The following is a 22895-nucleotide window of genomic DNA, read 5'->3' as shown; positions in this document are numbered from 1 at the left end:
CGACATGCTCAGCTTGTCAATGAAGAACCATGTGTTTTGATTGATACAGCAACTTCGACATTCATCTGTCTTTGATTGGCACAATTGCTATTCTAATGTAATGGTAATACCCATTGCAGTAGTTGTATGGCCATGTTTATAATAGCATTAGTAGGTATTTGACCTTTCCTGCTACTGTCCATTTTCGAGCACTGGGTGTCCAAGTGACCAATTAACAGACCTGAGCACTTTGAAATGTGGGCGAGGGGAATGGAGGGCAAACATTTGCCCAGACTTTTTGACTTTCCGTTTTAGGGAAAACACTGCAAAAAAAAACCTCTCAAAATGTATGCTCAAGGAAAGTACACTTTGCTTCCCCTTTAATGTAAACATTTTGAGATGGAAGAGTAAAGCACAACCATTGTGCACCACTGCAAGGCTGGAAGCAGAACTTGAGTATGTAATGGCAGAATACATGATGCATGCATATACATATAAAAGGTTTTATTAACATACATTAATAAGATTGTTTACATCAATTAATCTCTCTTACATGTATATTTAAAAATCATTTAACAGACTACACCTGGCCATTAAGTTATTTTTTCCCATGCTGAACTTTGCATGCATTGTTCCATTTGGAAAGAACCCTATGTAAACTCCAAACCAACATTACAAATGGCTATGAACTACTATTTTCTTCCAATTTTACAGGCCAATCATGTGGTACTAGAGCTGTCAGACTGCAGAAGAAGGGTAAGTCACATGCTCATCCATCCAACTACCCCCCCCCCCTTGAAAGTAGGCTAACAGGGGAGCCAATAAATGGATAGTATATGCTTCTGGGGAGGAAGTTAAAGAAGAACTCAGGAAAAAATCAGAAGTTTACTGTTGCAGTGGGGCTCACTTTGTCTAGGGGCTAAAAGCAGTTCTACTCGCCTGATCCTTGGACCCACAGTGGTCAGCACTCACCTTTCTTCCCCCTTACTCCAGCTATGGAATGTCCCTCAGCATACCCTTGGCAAACCTTTGTGCCTTGCATGGGCAGTCTTGATGACAGCATGATATATTTAATTGTGAAGCTGTGAATCATAGAAGACAATTACAACTCTAAATGAATCATAAACACTGATTAGGTTTTTAGCAAGTATATAGGCAATATCTTACAGGATATTATTTATTATGAGCAATGTATATTATCCATGGGAAGTTCTTGTTTATCCATACTTTAAGATCATTTAATCTTGATACAGGTAAACATTATGTCATGTTTTGTATCCTATTTAATCTTCAGCAGTTGTTTTGTAGAAACAGATCATAAAAACGATGACTTTGGATTCTTTAACACTACCTAAAATGACTTAAAATAATGCATAAATAAACACTATTCTCTATTACACTAATGAAAGTAGAATTTAGAGAGATTGTTGACGGAAAGTAATGGAAGTAATGGTTTATCCTAAAAAGCATGTAATTGGACATTTCCATTAACACTCACCACTTTGGAGGACATCCCCCAGTGCGTTCCACAATCTAGTTATATAGCAAATATTCAGCATTTTAGACACTGCCAAACAATGTAAATGCAAATTTGGGTTGAAATGTAATATCTTTGCACTGTATTGTAATATGACAAAGAAATCAATAGTTACAGGTTAAAGATCAACGCATTCACAAAGATATCTGAGAGTGAAACAACAGGAATATCAGCAAATGGTGAATACATAAAGTAGTGTAGAGATTGATTCAGTCCCACCCCATGCTATTATATTCGTAAACTCATGCAAGAAAACTAAAAGATAAATCCTAAGATGTAAAATGGTAATAATGATTTAACCTTTTTTTGAGTGAAATGAGCCTGGCTAAGTTTTTAAACCTACTGTACAGAGTTATGGGGTGGTGAATAATAATGGAGTGTAGCTTTTAAAGCAAGACCTAAAAGGGTTGTGCGGGTTTCTTCATTTTTCATCTTTGTCACTAAATCTGGAGGAGAGAGAAAATGCCTTTCATCGGGTATAGAAATATAACATTGTTAAATTTAATAATATGCAGAAAAATAGTATTCACCTGAGAGTGAAAAGTCCAAACCACATGAGCTGTTATTATGAGAGGGCCACCTTTAGGAGAAATTGCAATGATGTTTTTAGAAGTTTGATTTATGTTATCCTTAAAGTGGACCTTTACCCCCTTTGACTAAAAATCACACCATCATGCAGTTCTGCATGCTGATATGAAATCATCTTACATTCATTAGTTAAACAAACTTATTTTTATTTTACTTACCATTGTGTTTTTCTACTCCCTGGTCCTCTTTGGCACAAATGATGTAATCATGCTCAAGCATTGCATCCTGGGAAGGTTACATCAGCAGAGCATTGGTGGGAAATCTCATCTGTAATCTCACGAGATCTCTGGGAAAGGCATTTTCCTTCCCTGAGGCGATGTGCATGGTCATATGTCCTAGTCACATGTGCCAGAGTTCCAGGAAGTAAAAGGACATCTAGCAATCTGCCCTTAGTTAAAATGGCCACTGACAGAAGACTGGGGAGGAAAAGAGAAATAGGAATGCAAAGAATACAAAGCCGGCAATTGTCTAGAAGTATCTGTTTGTAGATTGTCATTACTAAACATTTCTAAATTTGTTGTCATTTTAAAGATATGAGTACAGTTCCTCTTTAAGTTACCACACAAAAAAAACTTCCATGACAGCAAGCATGTGGACAGAACCTAAAGAAAGTACAAACCTAAGTCTCTGTTTACACCTAGGTGATTTGACGCTCAAGGCCAAGTGCGACAAAACTCTCAACACAAGAAATCTTGCAACAAAACACTGAGAGTTTTGTTGCAAGCTGTAAAACGTTGAATGTTGGAAAAAGTACATGTTTTTTGTTTTTTTTTGGGCAGATTACAGCGCATTTAGCACTATAGACTTTAATGGAAAAACCTGGAAACAAGCGACACAAGCGTTTTGCACATTTCTGTGCGCGTTTGTCAAATCACCACAATGTATTTCAATCTGCTCACTAAAACGCACATCTTCATGTGCGCACATCTGATGGGTGCAAAATGCGCAGTGATATGAGTGAAAACGCCTAGGTGTGAACGGAGCCTACAGTAAAGCTGGCTGTACACTTGAATTTCAGTTGAGTCAGCAGAACTGCATCCAGCTTAAGATACTTGCCTAAAGCTTTTCTTTATATATGCATACATACTCATAATGGAAAGCCTATATCGCTCTTATATATAAAAAAAATCTAATAGTGTATGGACAACTTTAGAGCTGTCACTCAAGTGACACTCTGTAGTTTTCCCCTTCGCCTCTCTCCAGCAGCCAAGTAAAAGATTATGTAAAGCGATGAAGGTAAGAGTTGAAGACCTTGACTAGCACAGAGAGATGCTGCATTCACATGTGGTCAAATAGATGGTAGTTCATGAATGTGATGTTGATAGATTCTCTGCCTTCACAGCCAATAGCAGTATGAAGCGATCACTGCACTTCATGGAGGAGGAACTTCCATTAAAGTGGATTGCGACATCAGAACTTGAATGATTTGGCTGTTTAGAGATGTAATTACCATCTGTGGGTCTGCTTACATAAGTATGAGTTTTACTTGTACTTACAACCTATCAGACTCCATGTAAAGCATGATTAGACACTCCCAGAAGAGGAAAGGGCTATGAGGGAGGGGGCTGTGTTAGGATATTGGCTAGTCAATTTTCCTTAAAAGATCAGTGGCACGTTGCAAGCGAATTAGGAAATTATTTATGGGAAGGAAAACACTACAAACACACTGAAAATACATGACATTTTTGTGCATTTAACTGCATTTTTTTTGTGTGTGTGACAGAGTCTCTTTAATTAATGGAGGATAAGTGAATCTAAAATGCTGACATATCAATCTTATGCCACTATAGGTTAAAGCTAAAAAGCAGTAATATTTTCAAGGACAGAAATGTTCATCAATACTTCATGCAATCTAGGGAGAGTCAGTGGGAGTCAGTCATAGTCTGCTGACTAGTATGGTATACAATCTTTCAACCTCTAAGCCTGGCTTTTATATGATCACAAGATTTAATTGTGACTAATGATATCACTGACTCTTGTTTCCGATCAGTGGGTATGCTGTTTTAGTTCTAGTAAACCGAAAAGTTGCTTAGCTTATTTTGTACTGTGTATACTTCTCTTAAAGCCACAATGGATTTTGTTTTATATTTTGGCCTGCCTTATCAACATAATGAATTGCTGTTCAGTGTGAGAGCCTAACAAAGCCATCCATTCAGATGCCATCCGGTTAGACCACCACACTGCACTTATCATGGTAAAATTTAGATCTATCCATGTATTTAAACAGAGGGTAACTGCTTTCCACATTTCCCTGGGTTTTATAGGAAACTTATAGAAAGCTGCCATTGCTGATCTGTACTATTTTTGATCTATTTACTTAAAGTTTATGTAACCCTAACTTTTTTTAAAATCTATGTGTGTGTTTGAATATGTATATCTTTCAATTAGTAGTCTTCTACTTTTTTATTAACCCAAACACAGAAGCAGATCCGTGCTAACATGATCACTTTGCATGATAGCGTTTCTTTGGAGATGCTTGGCATGCCTGCATCTTTAGTCAGTTTTCCAGACATGCCTCCCACACTGCGCAGCCAGTAGGAGTGCGGAACACAGGAGGGGCACGCTTGTGGAGCTCACCATATGACATGACAAACACACTGTCCGCTCACAGAATTGGTCATCAAAAGGTGTCATCAACGACAGCCTCTTTATTATCGAATCAGAAACTGCTAGCTCAAACTGCACTTGTTTTAGGTGCATGTGAGATTGTAAAAGGCCCATGCAAATATAAACCACACACTTGCCAATTTTTGGGAAACTATGGAAGCTTTCCATTAGCTTTCATCAGAAAAGAGCACTTGGAACTGAACCGTCCGCAGCCATCTGTCACTACTGGTTCAATCATTTCTCAGTTTCATGTACCGTATTTGCCGGCGTATAAGTCGTCTGGGAGTATAAGGCGATCCCCTAATTTTCCACTTAAAACATAGGTTTTGGGCTATACTCGTCATATAAGACTACCCCACTTCCGAGGCAACACCATTTAAAAACATCATGGATGGATGTGCGGTAATACTGTATGTACGGTAGCTTCAGCTACAAACAGTATACCGCGTTGAGCCAATCACGGCGAGCAATGTATTCTATTAATCAATACAAAGCTTGCCTGGATTGGCATAGGTTGTGTACATCGCTCGCCGTGATTGGCTCAGCTACTGTATGTAGCCGAAGCTACCTCGACATGCAGTATTACCGCACATCCAGCGGGCTGACAGATTAGGGAACTAAAGGTATACATTGTATACCCCGTGTATAAGACGATCCCCGATTTTCAGGGGATGCTTTTAAGTATAAAAAGTAGTCTTATACGCCAGCAAATGCAGTAATTAAAGGAGAATTATGAGGTGAGTGCTTTTCACTCAGCCTCATAATCTGAGCCGACCTGTGACAATGAAACTGTCACAGGTCGGCTCAGTAGATCGGGAAGTGAGCGAACACATACCGGCACTCGCTCACTTCTCGATCTATCCGTGCAGAGAGCCATGACAGGGGAGTGACTGGATTCCCCCCTCCCCTGTACGGGAGCGCTGACTGGCAGAACGGATGGGGAGGGGGCGGGTACAGCTGGCTCTGCCTCTAGATATGCAGAGCCAGCTGTCACTCACGCAGCTGGGTGGATCTAGACATAATTGTCAGGATACGTTCCGGCTGTGGCGTCTCAGTATACAGCGATCTGTAACTCGTGGTATACTGGGCTTTGGGTGACGGGAGGACGCTAGTTTGTGTCCTCCCGTTACCCTAAGGAGAACTATGGGGAAAAGCCCTAACCTAATCCTTTTAAACAATTGAGGTTTTAGTGGAAATAAATAAAAACCACCAGATTCCTTGTTTAGGGCTTTTTTGTGATGTTTCTACCTCAATTTCTTCATTGCTCAGAAGTGGAAAATGCTCTAAACTCTGGGCGAGACTTTGAAAGTTGCCACAAAATTGCCAAAATGTATGGACAGCATTTGGGTCATACATTTGTGCACTGTGAGTAAAGGTGGGTATACACATTTCAAACTGACCGAGAGAAATCCATAATTTCCCTCATCCACGCTAAAGAGCGCAGATGGAGGAATCTATGCTGCTGACTGTTGTATTCAGCAGCTGCTGAATACCGGAACAGCGCCTGTATCTAATTAGTTGCAGGCACTGTTTGGCTGAAAAAGTTTGGAATGGTTCCTTTGACATAAGTCAATCGAAAATCTGACAGAGCCAGCCTAAGCTGCAGGAGAATAGAACTCCTCTAGGTTATATGGACCAAATTATTTGCTTATTCACAAAATGTCTTGTATTTTTCTAAAATAATACAAGACATTCTGTGATTTGCCTTTTGAAATAGAAAACAAGATAATGACTTTGTTGGCATTCTGCTAATAAAAAAATTAAGGATTTACTTGTATATGAAATGAGTTTCCACGTAAAAAAGAAACCGGCGCGGTGTCCCCCTTCTAAATCATACCAGACCCTTTTACTCTGGTAGGAATTGTAAGAGGAAACCCAATGCCCAAAAATACAAAAAATGTGGGGTCCCCTCTAAAATTTTAAACCAGACCCTTAATCCGAGCACCAGCAGAGCCGGAAAGAGGGGGGGCGAGTGGGCGGAGTGAGTCCCGTGACATCACGACTCGCTCCGCCCGCTCGTCCCACCTTTCCTGCCCTGCCGGTGCTCGGATCAAGGGTCTGGTTTTGAATTTTATGGGGGACCCCCATTTGTTTTTATGTCATTTCAGGTCATGGCATGAAATCAAATGGGCAGAGCAAGTTGTGATGTCATTTGTATACATTCGGACAGGAGCTGTCATTTGCAGCAACAGTTCGGCGCAATCGGTCAGGGCGGCGGGACATTTTTGTTTTCAGCGAGTCAGCGGGCATCGTTCGTGATCGACGCTGGATTACATTGCTGGATGACGTGATTGACCATGGATTACAGCGACCAGAATGACCGAGCCGAATGCTGCTCGGTGAATGCTGAATGCAGCCGACCTACCCCTAAAAATAGCCGTCAGGGCTGCTGTGAATAGCCGAAGAGGCTTTGGCTCAGTTCACTTTGGCTCGGTTATTCATTCGGTTGTCTTCAGCAGCTTAGTAAATACCCCCTGAATGTTCCACATAACTGGGGGTGTGACAGAGGTGTGTCCATTGCTAAAATACATTGTGCTGGAGGTCTCTTTTCTCATCTCAGAAAGTTGGGGGATATGAAGTAGGAGCACCTTATGGGGTGGCCATACACCGTGCAAATTTGGGGCATTTTTTTGAGGAACCGGCCGAAATTCCCATCGAAGGAGCTGGCTGGAAAATCTTAGAACAACCAGAGCCGGAAACCAATGAGCTGCTGGCTCTGTTCTAGTATTCTGACAGCGATACAATGCAAACAGCGGGGATTCCTCGATTGACACACTTGTAGTGTTGTTGGAGGAATCTGCTCTATTTTTCTCGTTCAGCCCACAGGTATGTATGGACAGCCTTAGGCCTCATGCACTTGGTCAGAAAAAAATGCCACTTTTAGAGGCATTTTTTACGCCTCTCAACCCATCTCTGTTTCAGCCAATGTGGCTACGCACATTGTGGCATTTAAGTCTGTATTCAGAGACATAAAAATAAAAAGCCCCAAACCTACGTTCGGAGAGGAGCTTACACGCATACCTGTGTAATTACACACCAGAATGCAATTTTTTAAAACTTTTGTTTGCCCGCTTCTGGCAGAAAGATTCATGGTAGATGGGGGTATATGCTTGTGAGCATGAGCCCCTAATGCTGTTAGAGGGTTTGCAAGGGTTTTCTCAATAACCTTGCCTGAAGCATTCTGTCAAAATACTGAGCCTGATGGATTAAAATGGTCTGAGTGATTTCCAGCCCCACTAATGTGGGAGTTTAGTTCACAGTTGTGCAGTTTCACCTTTAATTTCAGGTTTCTGTATAGAAGGCAAGAACATCAAATCTGGAGGAAAGAAAAGAATCTGTACTGACCAAATTACCCAGATCAGTTTTTCCTTTGTGACCTGGTTTGTATTATCACTAGCGCAGCCAGAATGTGACTGCTAGAGAGAATGTATTTCCCTTTTCTATATATAAGCCCCATTATCTTCCTTTATAAACCAGAACGCTAGACTAATGCACGCCCACTGGTTGTGTCAGTCCAGACATTTTAAAACCTAGAATGCAGCAAAAACATTTTTTTTTTTGTCATCATGAGGCAGCAAGGCTCTCCCCCACCACACAAATGAGTCACTGCTTTGACTGCTTTTCACACAGCACGACACGTGTGCAGATATGAGTGTCAGCCTTTTTCTAAAGATAATCGCCCTGCTGTATCTTATTTAGCATACATCTTGGATGCAAATATGCAGACAACAGGATAGAAAAATGCAGAGCCCTGGAAAGAAATGGCACAAAGAGGCTGATGGTGAAAAAAGGAGGACAGAGGAAGAGTTGAGGGGAGGGAGGGCTGTGCAGCTGGACTGCTTGTTATGCAGACAGGATGTGAGACATACCTAGAGCCTGCTGTTCTGCACAGACAGCATTTTACACACTATCATGTCTTCTGCATATGAGGTCACACTATAAAGTATGGCTTGCTGCAGATACATGGTATACTTTGGACTGCCGATTTGAAAGTGTCTATTTTTCACCATTTTACAGAACCCCCTATTGCTCATGCTAATGGCACTGGTGCATGGTGGTGTGTTATGACGATGCACAGCCGTGTGTTTTCAGCGCTATAACAGATTGGCATGTATAGGTTTGCTCCGGAGATGGTCGTCTCTGATGACTATGAATTAGATGAAATTGCTATGGAAACAAGGCTTGTGCAGCCTTTCTCTCGTAATCTCCATGGCAACTAAAGCCAAACCACCATGCCAAACCTTGCAGGAAACTGCACTAAATTCTAGCTAGTCCTTTTACAGTGATCAGATGAAGAAATGCTGAGCTCTCTTCACTTTTACTAGGAGAATTTCACATTAAGTGTAGCGGTGTCTAAGGACAAGCTACTATTTGATAAATTTGGCAGATGTTTATTACAGTGTGTCCTTTGTTCTTGAATGTAATAACCCAGTACATGTCGTGGTTTTTACTGGATAGTTTCAATGTTTGCTTCTAGAAATGCAGAATTTTTCTCTGAAGATTCAGTGTTGGATATAATTTGGTTTGTGAATAAACATATTACAGTGTTACCTTTGAGGTTCTGTCACCCAGATCTGCTGCCAGTAAATGTCTTACACTTGGGGATATATCTGAGAATTTTTCTTGGACTACATATAAAGGTACTAAAGCTGGCCATACACATGTAGTTGTTCAGCCCTCCAGGGCCAAACCAGAAAATACCTTGATTCCCCCATCCACACTAAACAGCACGAATGGATGAATCTCCCCTGCCGGGCTATTGTATTATGACAGCCAGCACCCACAGCTGTCAGAATACCCGTATAGGTACTGCAGCTGATTGGCTGTCACTGTTTGGCCCACAATTTTCAGCCCAGTTCCTTCAACAAAAGTCAGTTGAATATTGACTTCTGTCAAATGGAGTGACAATAGGTTGAGTCACCAGCTGTTGGCGGAAATTCAAGTACAGTATGGCCAGCTTAACCAGTTGACATCCGCGGTGTTAAACCCCCTTCCCATCCAGGCTTGACAGGTCCTCTTTATGGAGACATTAGGGGTCTCTAGACCCCTAATGTCACCTGGAGACCCCAAAAGAAGCTGATGAAGCACAGATTTGCTTCATCAGCTTCTTCTATCTGGCATAGGAGCCAGATGACTGACAGGTGAATGCGGAAGTGATGTAATACACATCACTTCTGCATTCACACTACGGAGGGAGAACAGCAAGGAGCTGATCTCCCTCCCTCCCCCTCCTGACACCCTCCCGAGCCGGTCCCGGGCCGCAGATGGGGCAGCGGATCCCGGGATTAAAGGTGAGGGGTCAGGAGGGGGGAGATGGCGGCACCCGCGATCGCGCGGGGGGGGCCTCCGAAATTCACGCCATACAACCGATCGGCGGCTATAGAGCCGCTGATCGGTTGTATGTGAAACAGCCGTTAACGGCTGTAGTAACAAGCGGGTCTTTCCTGCCCGTGCGCGCGCGCTAGGGGGCGCGCGCGAGCAGTAATTAAATGCCGTCTGGCGACGGCAACCCGCAGATAGGAGTCTGCCGTCCGTCCGTTTTTTCTTAACGGGCGGACAGCAAGAGGTTAAAGGACCCATTTATAAGGCTCCTTTCACACTGGAACGGTTGTCTAACATACTGACAGCCCCGCTCCAGCAAAAAAAAAAAAAAATTTTTTTTAACTGGAACGCATCAAAAACGCGGCAAAACACATAGCACCGCGTCTGGTGATCCGCACCTGATCCGGACCTAATTAGGACCTAAAACTCATGTGAACAGGCTCTAAGGCAGCAGCATGGCCTGCTTTAGAAAAGGCACATTTATAAACCACAGAGCTTTGCTTACACATGTGTTCAGTACTTCACTCACTTCAGGAACTTGAATCGTAAGCTGGACACAGATGTTCATGTCCTCACATTACATAGTTGCTGGTAAATCTAAAGGAGGTTACATAGTTACATAGTTAGTTACATTGGAAAAAAAGACACAAGGCCATCAAGTTCAACCTATAGGGATAAGAGAGAAATGAAAGAAGAAAAACCTAAAACAGAACGCTATGCCCACAGTTACCCCATGTTGATCCAGAGAAAGGCAAAAAACACCCCTTATTAAGCATAGTTTAATTTGCTCCAACAGGGGGAAACAATTCCTTCCTGATCCCATAAGGCAATCGGATATTTCCTAGATCAACAATCTCTGCTGCTCAATATATTTGTACTTATAAGAACTATATATATATATAGTTAACTGAGTTAGCTAGAACTAGCTACTGAGGGAGCCTATTCCACATTTTCACAGCTCTAACTGTGAAGAATCCTTTCCATATGCAAAGGTTAAACCTCTTTTCCTCCAGACACAAAGAGTGCCCCCTTGTCCATTGCAGTGACCTTAAAGTGAATACTTTGGCACCAAGCTCTTTATATGGACCATTTATGTATTTATACATGGTGATCATGTCCCCCCTTAATCGCCTCTTCTCCAGGGAGAACAAATTCAGGTCAGTTAATCTTTCCTCATAGCATAGGTCCTCCATGCCTCTTATCAGTTTAGTTGCCCTTCTCTGCTTTTTCTCCAGTTCCACAACATCCTTTTTGTAAACGGGTGCCCAAAACTGAACTGCATATTCCAGATGAGGTCTTACTAATGCTTTGTACAGGGGCAGGATTATGTCTCTATCTCTGGAGTCTATACCCCGTATATTATTATTAAGAAAGTATTTTGCTTGCTTTAGAAACTGCGGCTTGACATTGCTTGCTATTATTCAGTCTATGATCTACCAGTACACCCAGATCTTTCTCCATCATTGACTCCCCCGAACATACTCCCCCTAGAGTGTATGACGCATGCATGTTTTAGTCCCCAAGTGCATAACTCTACATTTATCAACATTAAACCTCATTTGCCACATAGATGCCCAATCACACAGTGCATTCAAACTCAGAAATGGTACATTTAATCCCCAACTCTATATCATTTATAAATAGATTAAACAATAAGGGACACAACACTGAACCTTAGGGCACACCAGTAACAACCTCAGACCATTCAGAGTATGAATCATTGATCACCACTCTGAATACGGTCCTTAAGTCAGTTCTCTATCCAACGACAGACTGAATACTCTATACCTACAGCGCTCAACTTATACATTAGCCTCCTGTGGCGAACAGTGTCAAACACTTTTGCAAAGTCCAAGTATATGATATCCACAGCCATTACTTTGTCTAATATATTGCTTCCTCATAAAATGAAAGTAGATTTGTTTAACAATTTCTGTCTAATGTGAATCCATGCTGACTATTGTTAATAATAATATTTTCAAGCAAAAACATGAATTTGACCTGGTATCAGCCTCTTGTAATTGTTTGTACAATAGGGGCAATTTAAAAACACCCCCCCTCAGATGAGCAAAGTGACAGTCTCTCTTTAAGTATTAATGCAAGGACAATGATGAGAACCCCTGGGCTTGTACCCTTAAATCAAATACACAATGACAACTTTCATGATTTTCTCTCTGTGGTGGGCTGTGCGGGCTCTAAGGTGGCTATGCAGGTTCTATGGTGGGCTGTGCAGACTCTCAGGTGGCTATGCAGGGTCTTTGGTGCACTGTGTGGGCTCTCATGTGGGCAATGCAGAATCTGTGGCTGTGAAGGTTCTATTGCAGGCTGCAAGGCTCTCACGTGGGCTATGTGTGGTCTATGGCGCGCTGTGTGTGCTCTCAGGCAGGCTATGCAGGGTCTATAGTGGGCTGTGCGGACTCTCAGGTGGGCTGTGCAGAATCTCTCAAGTGGCTGTGCAGTTTCTTTGGTGGGTTGTGTGAACTCTCAGGTGGGCTATGCGGGGTCTATGGTGGGCTGTACGAACTCTCAGGTGGCTGTGCACGTTCTTTGGTAGGTTGTGTGGACTTTCAAGTGGGTTATGCAGGGTCTATGGTGCATTGTGCAGGCTCTCAGGTGGGATATGCAGGTTCTATGGTGGGCTGTGAGGACTCTCAGGTGGGCTTTGCAGGGTGTCAGGAGGCTGTGCAGGGTCTATGGTGGGCTGTAGTGGGCTGTGCAGGTGCTTTGGCAGGCTATGCAGGGTCTATGGTGGGCTGTGCATATTCTGTGGTGAGCTGTGCGGATTCTTAGGTGGGCTATGCAAGTTCTATGGTGCAGGTGCGGGCTCTCAGGTGGATATGCAGGTTCTATGGTAGGCTGTGCGGACTCTCAGGTGGGCTATGCAGGGTCTATGGTGGGCTGTGTGCGGAATCTCAGGTGGCTGTGCAGGTTTTTTAGTGGGATGTGCGGTCTTTCAGATGGGCTATGCAGGTTCTATGTTGCGCTGTGCGGGCTCTCATGTAGGCTATGCGGGGTCCATGGTGGGCTGTGCGGGCTCTCAGATGGCTATGCAAGTTCTATGGTGGGCTGTGCGGACTCTTAGGTGGGCTGTGCAGGGTCTATGGTGGGCTGTGCATACTCTTAGGTGGCTGTGCAGGGTCTATGGTGGGCTGTTTAGACTCTTAGGTGGCTGTGCAGGTTCTATGGCGGGCTGTAGGGCTCTCAGGTGGGCTCTGCATGGTCTATGGTGCACTGTATGGGCTCTCAGGCTTGCTATGCAGGGTCTACGATGGGCTGTGTGGACACTCAGATGGGCTATGCGGGGTCTACGGTGGGCTGTGTGGACTCTCAGGTGACTGTGCAGGTTCTGTGGTGGGCTATGTGACTTTCAGCTGGCTGTGCATCTCTATTCTGGGCTGTGCGGGGTTAATAGTGGGCTGTGTGGGGTTAATGGTGGACTGTGCGGTTCTATGCAGGGCTGTGCGGGGTTAATGGTGGGCTCTGCGGCTCTATGCAGGGCTGTGCGGGGTTAATAGTGGGCCGCGCAGCTTCATGTTGTCCCTAAAGAAAGAATTAATTTTTTTCTTATCTGTAACTATGGTCTTGATGTGGTTATCACACAAAGAGCATACAGCATGGTAATTGTACCAGCATGTAAGTGTGCATGTGCCATATGACTAAATAAAAAGTTAACATATGAAGATTCAAGTGCATACACAAAACAGTAGAAAAGCGCACTCAGAATATTTTATGAATGCAGGACGTTGGGACCATACATCAGAAAAATGAACAATTAACTTTAGGCCTTCTTGTTCTACTTTATTAAAGGAGAACTATGGGGTCAGTGTTTTTCCCCATAGTTCTCCTTGGGGTAACGGGAGGACACAAACTAGCGTCCTCCCGTTACCCTAAGCTCAATATACCGCGAGCTAGAGCTCGCGGTATACTGAGACGCCGCACCTGGAGCGGATCCCGACTTAGATGACGGGATCCGCCCAGCTGCGTGAGTGACCCCTATCCCGGCAGAGAGCTGTGACAGGATCGAGAGGTGAGGGAACCCGGTATGTGTACCCTCACCTCCCGATCTACTGAGCCGACCAGTGACAGTCTCATTATCACAGGTCGGCTTAGAACTATGACGTGAGTGGAAATCACTCATGTCATAGTTCTCCTTTAAGTACGTGGCCAATCTATTCAAGGAATCACTGCGGGCATGTTCTTTGTTACTCTCGAATCTTCAGATGTTATGGGAATGCTCTGGTGATTCATCCCAGGTTTTGGCTCAGTTGTTGAAGTTGTTTTTGGAAAAACGGCTGTTCTTTTCTCCAGAAGCTATGTAACACTTGTACTCGTCCAGGAGGTAAGGATGCATGAGACCCAGACTGGACGGAAGCTGCTGTGTTGGCACGGAGCTAGTCACACATAAACGGAGTCACTATGATAAATAGCACTACCTATTCAGGATCCGATGCTTTGTAAGTAAGAGTTTTTTAGTCATCACAGTCAATGCAAATGTTGTGGTGGCCAATGCATAAAGCATGTTAAGGTCCCCAGTCATGTGTGAGTAAGGGATTTCCTGGAAGTCAGTGCTGATATAGAATGAATGTATGCACGGTGAATTAGGTTACGAGTTCTATTCATATCTGCATTTAAAAAGACAAACTTTGTTAAAATGTATATCTTTACTGGTAAAGAACATAACCCTGTTATATTGTTTAAAGTAGTATTAAACACTCAAATCTTGTGGTGAATCCAGATCAAACAAATATAGATTGGCCAGCAAATTATTTCTTTACATTTTTGTGAAAGCGCATCATGTTTCTAAACAGCTGGATCCATCTGTCTGAGCTGAGCTTCTCTGAACTTCCTGTTGAGTACAAGATCATAAGGGAGAGCAAGGTCTCCAGCAGCTGTCCATCTGCTAGCTTGGAGAAGGAAGAAGGGAGGAGAAGGGAGCAGGAAAGTGACTTGTCTTGCCAGCACACACAAGGGTGACTCCAAAGGACACTGCAAGGGAGCCACACTAAAACAGGATATTAGGGCCAGTGCTCAGGGGGCCAACTGGTTCTGCAGGGAGCTAAATCCTTTAATAAAGGAGCAGCATGCATTGTAAGTGATTTAATCAGCATTTGACATATCTTAAATACATTTTGATTTTAATATCACTTTAAAACCTGACAGAGGTTCTTTGATTTGTTGTGTTAAATATAGCTATGCACCGATACTAGTATCAGTAACGGTGCCAATACTGGGCATTTTCAGGAATCTTGAAATCGTGAAAATGCCCTGATACTAAGTGCCGATACTGGCGCTTTAAATTTTCAAATAGATTCGGCTATCTGAGGTCCCACGCTTCCTGGAGACCTGACAGCTCCGGTCTTGCCGCACATCTCCTCCTCCTTCCCTCTGCACACAGAGACCGGCACAGCCCTGGACAGCCCCACACCCAGCTATACAGCCCTGAAGAGCCCCACGCTGCCCATACAGCCCTGGAAAAACCAGGCACCTGCCGATACAGCCCTGGAGAGACCCACATGCAGCCCTGGTGAGACCCTAACATAGCCTTAGTGAGACTGACATTCAGCCCTGGTGAGACCCACAAAAAATATCCCCAAGGAGTACACAATAAAAACAGTTTTTTTTGGATGAAGTGGGGAGGGTTAGAGCCTCTATCATGTTTTTGTCTGTGTCCTCGCAGGGGAGATTTCCCCTCACTTCCTGTTCTGTCTATAGCCAAAATCTTTGCAAAAGAGGTATAAGAACAATTTACAACCCAACAGAGGATTTAATCCTTACTCATTAAAATGCTTTCCTACTTTTAAATAACTCTTTATTCCCACTGCCAGCAAGTAACACTTTATTTAAGTGTGATCTGTTAGAATGGGAGCAGTTAAAAACAAAATTAAGTATGTGGGTAGTGTGAACACAAAGCTAATAAGGGTTGGAGATGATAAAGTTTATGTGCAAGAAGTGTGCTGTAATCTAAACCAAAAAAAGGAATCCGAATACTTATTTCATTTATGGCTTCATTCACATTTGCCACTTGCGTTTTTGTCCTCTATGTACACAGGCTAATCTGTCAGTCTAAACGCTGTGTTTATGCTTCTAGATGCTTGAATGATGCATATGTGTTTAGATGGATGTATAAATAAATCCTAGCATCAAAACACGCATACATGCATTTTGGTGCCAAAATATGCCTCTCGGGATAATTTAGCTTGTTTTGAAAAAAATATGGCACCCTGGATCGACTTTAAACTTACCCCACTTTACCTGCGCATTATTACTTAGCTGGGTATAATCTTTGCTATTGCATATACAGTAGTTACCTTTATGAAGTTGTACGTTTCTACATGTTTCTACCGACTTTGGGGCACTCATGCTCCACCTCTCTCTCTCTCCCCACCTCCTTTCTCTCTCTCTCTTATGTTTTCATCTCTTTTTCTAACTCTCTTCTCTCTTAGTCCTTCTCCTTTCTTTGACAGATCTACCTCATTCCCGTATTTATCTGTTATACGTTTCCTTTTGTGTTGTACCACTATGCTTTGAATTCTGGACACCAGGTCCTTCTATATCTAGCCATGTGATTGTTGCTATTAAATACCGAAACTTGGTGAAATTTGAGTTTCGCTTTATGTTTTTGTCTCTTTGTGACTTTATCATTGTATAAACCTTATAAACTTTGATTAAACTAAACTCTCAAGATCAAGCAAATGTACGTTGCCCACATTTTTTCTTTTTTTTTTTTACCCAAGCAATTTCAGGCATTATGTTTCCAAACTCCAAATTTCTCAACTCCCCTTCCTTTAACTTCCTGTTGAGTTGAGTATAAGATCACAAGAGAGAGCACAGTCTCTAGCAGCCATCCATCTACTGTCTTGGAAAAGGGAGGAGCAGGGATCAGGGGAGTGTCTTGCTTTCCCATGCCTAGGAGTTACATTGGTGGTCAGTGAGAATACCTCCATTACATTGGTGGTAAGTGAGAATACCTCTGTTACATTGGTGGTAAGTGAGAATACCTCCGTTACATTGGTGGTCAGTAAGAATGCCTCAGTTACATTGGTGTTCAGTGAGAATACCTCTGTTACATTGGTGTTCAGTGAGAATACCTCCGTTACATTGGTGGTCAGTGAGAATACCTCAGTTACATTGGTGGTCAGTGAGAATACCTCCGTTACATTGGTGGTCAGTGAGAATACCTCAGTTACATTGGTGGTCAGTGAGAATACCTCCGTTACATTGGTGGTCAGTGAGCATAGCTCCGTTACATTGGTGGCCAGTGAGAATACCTCCATTACATTGGTGGTAAGTGAGAATACCTCCGTCACATTGGTGGTCAGTGTAATGCCTACTAAAATTTTATTACAGAGAATGTTTGCCACCATCAACCCCACAATGGATGTCGCAGGATTAATGAAGACATGGCGGTTTTCCTTTTTTCTAAATTCTTTTAAGATAATTGGTTTGACCTGTACCATGATCTCAGATCTCCTATTAGTTTTGTTTGTTTTGTTTTGGAGTGCTGCTTTATGGGATGTCTATGCAGGGCTAGCGCTACCGTAAGGCTGTATAGGCAGCCGCCTAAGGAGGGGGGCAGAAAAATGCAGCTTTAGAGAATTATTTATAAACATGTGTTCTTTGTCACCACCTAGTGTACATAGACTCTCGTTTGCATAGCTGATCACTATGTGAAAGGGTTATAATTCGCCCTCTTAACATTATATTAAAGTTTTAAAAAAATAAGCGATTTCACATGCTGATTAAATCCCTTACAACGGATTCTGCTTCTTGATGTTTAAAAGTTGTAGTTTTCTGCTCCTGCAGAATCAGCTGGTCCTCTGAGCACTAGCCCTGATATCTTTTTTTAGGGTGGCTCCTTTCCCTTACAGAGTCCTATGGAGCCACCCTTTTGTATGCCAGAAAGCTGTGTGTTTTTCCACAAACACACAGACACAACAAGGCAAGCCCCTTCCTCCTGCTCCTCATTCCTTCTCCTTTCTCCATGCTAGTAGATGGATGGCTGCTGGAGACTGCTCTGTCCCTTGTGAACTTGTACTGGACAGGAAGTTCAGGAAAGCTGAGCTGACAGAATTGGAGCCAGCTGTTTGAAAACGTGATCATTGTAAGTGCTTGGGGAAAAATATAAAGAAATACTATGCTGGGCAATGTGTATATGTTTGATCTATATGCATAATTAAAAAACGTTTGAGAGTAAAATACTACTTGAATGCATATATTGATACTACAAAAAATACTTAAAACAACTGGCCTGTTCCTAAAAGTGGCCATAGATGGGTAGATGTCTTACCACAAATGAGCAGCTATGATACATTTGTCCATACCCCAATGAGTCATACTCTTACAGATCCCACTGCGATCTTCTTTAGAACTGACAGTGGTTGACTCATGCTGAATTCTTTATTGTTCTTTTACCAGAGGAAATATAAAGGCTGGCTATATCTGGCAAATAAATACTCCATTTACCGACATATAGGAAAATCTCTTTCCTAGTGTTACTCTGGACAATGTCTATAGTTCAGAACAAGGTTGGTGGGTTTTTTTTAAAATTTACTTTATATTTAACAAAACTGGAGCTTCACGGTAAACCCAACCCACAGTGGTGTTAGGTGAAACTGTGGAACAACCTGGCAGAGAATTGAATCCTGTTCTAATCTACCCTTTTTGGTGGAGCTTTAGCCTTTGCTGCTTGAATTGATAACATTGCTTCGTGTTTTGGGCAGTGTATGGACATCCTAACAAATGATTAATTACACTGTCTGGTATAGTCACTTTTCCTGTTGTTTTCACAGTTTCAGTGCAGCTGTGGACAGCATATTGTTCTCTGGTGAACAATTTTAGGGTAGATGACTATTACAGGCGTCTGAAAGTGTACTGAATTGGGAGTACTGGCAAGGAACTGTGTACAGGAAACATTTCCCTGTAGAGTTTTATGTTGCTTTTACACAACCATTTGTAAACAGTAGTAGCAATTAATTTATATTTGTTATTTAGATAGCATTTATTTTTGGCATCGTTTATGAGGTGTGTGATCATACTACATATGTAGATTTCTTAATGGTTTCTTCACACTATTACATTTCCTGTTGTGTTTTCTATGTAGGTTTCTTACACCTGAACAGCATGTTAAGTATTGACCATTACTGCATGCTGGACTTTTTTATATATTGACCACTGGAAGAATATTTTACCTGAGACTTACACAAAGCTGAGGGCCAAGTTTATTAATGTATTATATAATAATTAAAGGACCACTGCAGCAAAAACTGATATTGATCTGTTGCAAATTTTGGAAAGTTAAACCACCTAGCAGCTGCAGATTAGTAGGATACTTGTGCTTGAGTTACTGGATCTGTGCATTTTTTTTTTTTAAATCATGAGAAACTCACCAGAAGGAGCTGAAACACATAAAGTGGATGGACCACCCAAACCTCCTAGGTAGATATGAACAGATTGTGGAATTTATAAAAAGCAGGGCTTTCTCAGTATTAGTGACTTCATGACAATATTCTTTTGGGTGGACTGGCAACTTAATGTACCTTGTACTTATTTTTATGTTTTTTTAATTTAAACATTAGTATGAAGAAAGCCTGACATAAGGTTTATGCTTGTGCAGAATAATGTTACGGTGACACCCCCGAGCAGGTGATACGGGCTCACCCAAGGCGCGGAGTCTAAGCACCAGCCAGTTTTCACCAGAGCTTCTGATGGTGGAGATGGGTTTGCTGCTTGCTGGTGCCAGGTCTCGGCCCCAGGATTGCCCTACCAAGGAATGAGGAGGACAGGAGGGCTCCAATGAGGTGACAGTGATCTGGAGTGTGGTCAGAAAAAGGTAGAGATCCCGGAAAGAGAGCCAGGGAATGGTTGGATGGTCCAGATCAGCAGCCAGTAGGTAGGAGACAAAGTCAGAAGACAAGAACATAGTCGGATCCAGACAAGGGTCGAGTCAGGAGGCTAACAGAGAGTGGCCAGACGATCTTGGTTGGCAGCAAATAATAAATCAATCAGTAAGTCAGGAGACAGGAGCGTAATCGGATTCAGGCAGAATATCAGGGCAAAGCAGCAAGCGAAGAGAGGTCAGAAAGTCTGGGTCAGCAACAGGAAACAAATAATAGTATTATAGCTCTTGTACACACAGAAAGCTGTCTTGAAGATACAACACCATCCCCTTGCAGAGCTGGACTTAAATACCTGTTTGAATTAGAAATGACACGCTCAGCTACCTTCAGGGCACTCTTGATGTTCTGGTCCAGATTCTATGACTATCATTGGTCTTACTGGCCTGGGCTCTATGAGGGCTATTAGAAGTAATGGAAGGTCTCCTGTGACTACCATTGGAGGTACCGTCGGGTCTTCTGGAAGTCCTCGCAGGGATTCTCAATGGAGTTCTGTAAAACTTGTCAGGGAGTCTATGAGTACCATAACACATAATATGGGCAAAATAATTTTATCTGCCTTTGCTAAAGTAAAGTGAAATGCAACATGAGTCTTATAAGTTGTTAAGGATGCCTTTCAATGCATCTACAAAGCTGAAGTTCTTTATGTGCATACATGAAATAATATGTATGTAGCTCAAGGTTGACAGGGATGAAAGGGACCTATATTAATGCATTAATTCAGTTTCAGCTGCTGAGTGATTGGGAGTCTGGGGTACAGAAAAACCCAGGACACCATTGGGAAACCTATAGGACTGAACGTGGCAGCACAAGTAGCACGTCATGTTATCTGTCTGTGTACGTCATAACTGCCTATATTGGCCACAAGACAACATTTTCATGGAAGATAAACAAATCAGGAAAACAGTTTAAAGAAATCAATGCATATATCCATATCAGCATGTCAGGCGTATGTGCTTTGTTTCTTTCATGTGAGTTCTCGGTTAACACAGTTTGCATTCCTTCTTTCTAAATCTATGGTTGTAACTTTAGTTTCCACTAGGACTATCAGCATGGAATTTGAATGCTATGCATTTTGTAGGAGTATCTCTACATACTGGTAGGAATAGAAGTTCTAACAAATGGCTGCTTTAAATATATGGTATCTCTTTTCTCACTTTTTAAAGTACTTATTACAAGGGGTAATTTGAGGGTCCCAACCCATGATTTAAACTAACATTCTACTCCCTAGGATCTCTAATTCTAGCACTGAGGCCCCGAAAGAGGCACTAATTCAAACCTGCTGTGGGAAGTTTGTCTGAGATCATATGCTGAGGTAAAGAAAGTGACACCTCCCTCAGACTCCTCTAAATACTAAATTCAACAAGAAAGAAACTGTCTGTAATTAATGCATTTTAGTAATGTAGTTGTCACCATATTGATGTTCTGGAGAATGTCTAGTGAAGAGATGGTAATGGTTTATATACTGCTCTGTGCTCATATTCTGTCTTTATGTTTTGCTAGATCCTGAGACTCAGAGGAAACGAACTGTTCAAAATGTCTTGGATTTGAGGCAAAACTTAGAGGAAACCATGTCAAGCCTACGAGGTTCTCAGGTAACACACAGGTAGGTGACCTATTACCCATTACATAACAATAATTGAATTATTTTATTTCAGTTAGTTCTTTGTTTTACAATTTATATAAGTGATGGTATAATAGTAATAGAATGGCTTTCAGCAGATCAACAAAGCTGTGAACTAGTCTGTTAAGTGTAGATTAAATAGCGTGGTCAGGAGGAAAATAGTGCCTTCATAACTGTATGCCTTTCATTAAGGGACAGTATTCAGTTATTTTGAGACAGTTATACTACTGCCTTCAGGTGGAATTGGACACTGGCAAACAAATATTTTACAATTTGTTCTATTCATTTTTTTCAAGATTGTTTTCTTTAATAAATACTAAGGGGGCTATTCACAAAGGAGCCGAAGGACCCAGCCATAGCTTGTTTCCTTTAGCAGAAATTTATTTTTGTGGGTGCTGAGCACCAGTCTCTCGAATCAAATACAATTTTCAACCACCCCTCCATGCAAAAATTTGAAAAGGCCAGGCTATAACTCTCCATTTCTTTTTTTTAAGCCAAAGCTTGGTGGATCCTGTTATGTTGTATGCTTTGGAATTATTATTGTTTTGAAAGATCCATTTCAGGCCCTAACGCAGCAAAGCAACCCAAAACCATAACATTGAATTTTGACATTAGTTCTTTCAAGCGTTATCTTCAGTTCCAGGGTTCTTGAAGACTTCTGTTATCATCAAACTCTAATTTTAAATTATTTTCCGTACAGTAGAATTATTGATATTAGATTTGGCAATCTTTTTAAATCCCTTGCCAGACTTCACACGCTTTCTGAGGGCCTTTTCGTTTTTTTATTTTATTTTAACATGGTGATACAACACATACCAATAACAAGGGGAACACCAGACCATAGATATCTGAGGTTCAGGAGGATTCTGTGCGATTCTGTGCGTTGGCACCTAATCTGGAACACCTGATTCTAAGTTGATGATAACCTGAATTCTCAAGTGTTCGTTAGTTCTCACAAATTTTCGGAGGTGTTGCAGTGACTGAGGCAATGACACAAAGGAAGCATCATACATATTGTAGTCAACGTCCCAAAAAGAGTAACTTTTTTTAGATGGCTTTTGCATTTTGTAAAACCTAGCAGCACTACCATTAAGCATTGCCTGTGCTGCCAGTTCGATACCTGTTTGTCGCATTTAACTATTGATTCAGTAAAGAAATGTGCCTGGCACAGGGTTTATTGATCCTTATGAAAACAGATCTAGGTTGTCTACAGACAAACACACAAACACATACACTGCAGCTGTTCATATATACTTGTCAGCCATGGCTACAAACGCACATACACATTGAGCTCTCTTGGCCAACAAATACTGGCAGACATGCTTATTTAGAAAATGTACATAAG

The 22895-nt window shown here is 42.1% G+C and overlaps 1 protein-coding gene across 1 annotated transcript in view; it reads left to right on the top strand.

Moving 5' to 3' along the window:
• Positions 1-22895, top strand: part of NAV1 (neuron navigator 1) — a 147203-nt gene that overhangs the window by 24388 nt on the left and 99920 nt on the right. Inside the window, exon 2 of the mRNA XM_018563650.1 lies at positions 21430-21532. Coding sequence (XP_018419152.1) covers positions 21430-21532 — 103 coding nt within the window. The remainder of the gene's footprint in view (positions 1-21429; positions 21533-22895) is intronic.

The sequence above is a fragment of the Nanorana parkeri genome, unplaced genomic scaffold (genome assembly GCF_000935625.1).
Source record: "Nanorana parkeri isolate BGI_ZX_2015 unplaced genomic scaffold, ASM93562v1 scaffold683, whole genome shotgun sequence".
Lineage (NCBI taxonomy): Eukaryota > Metazoa > Chordata > Amphibia > Anura > Dicroglossidae > Nanorana > Nanorana parkeri.
Note: the sequence above shows the minus strand (reverse complement) of the source record. Positions and strands in the feature narration are given on the sequence as shown.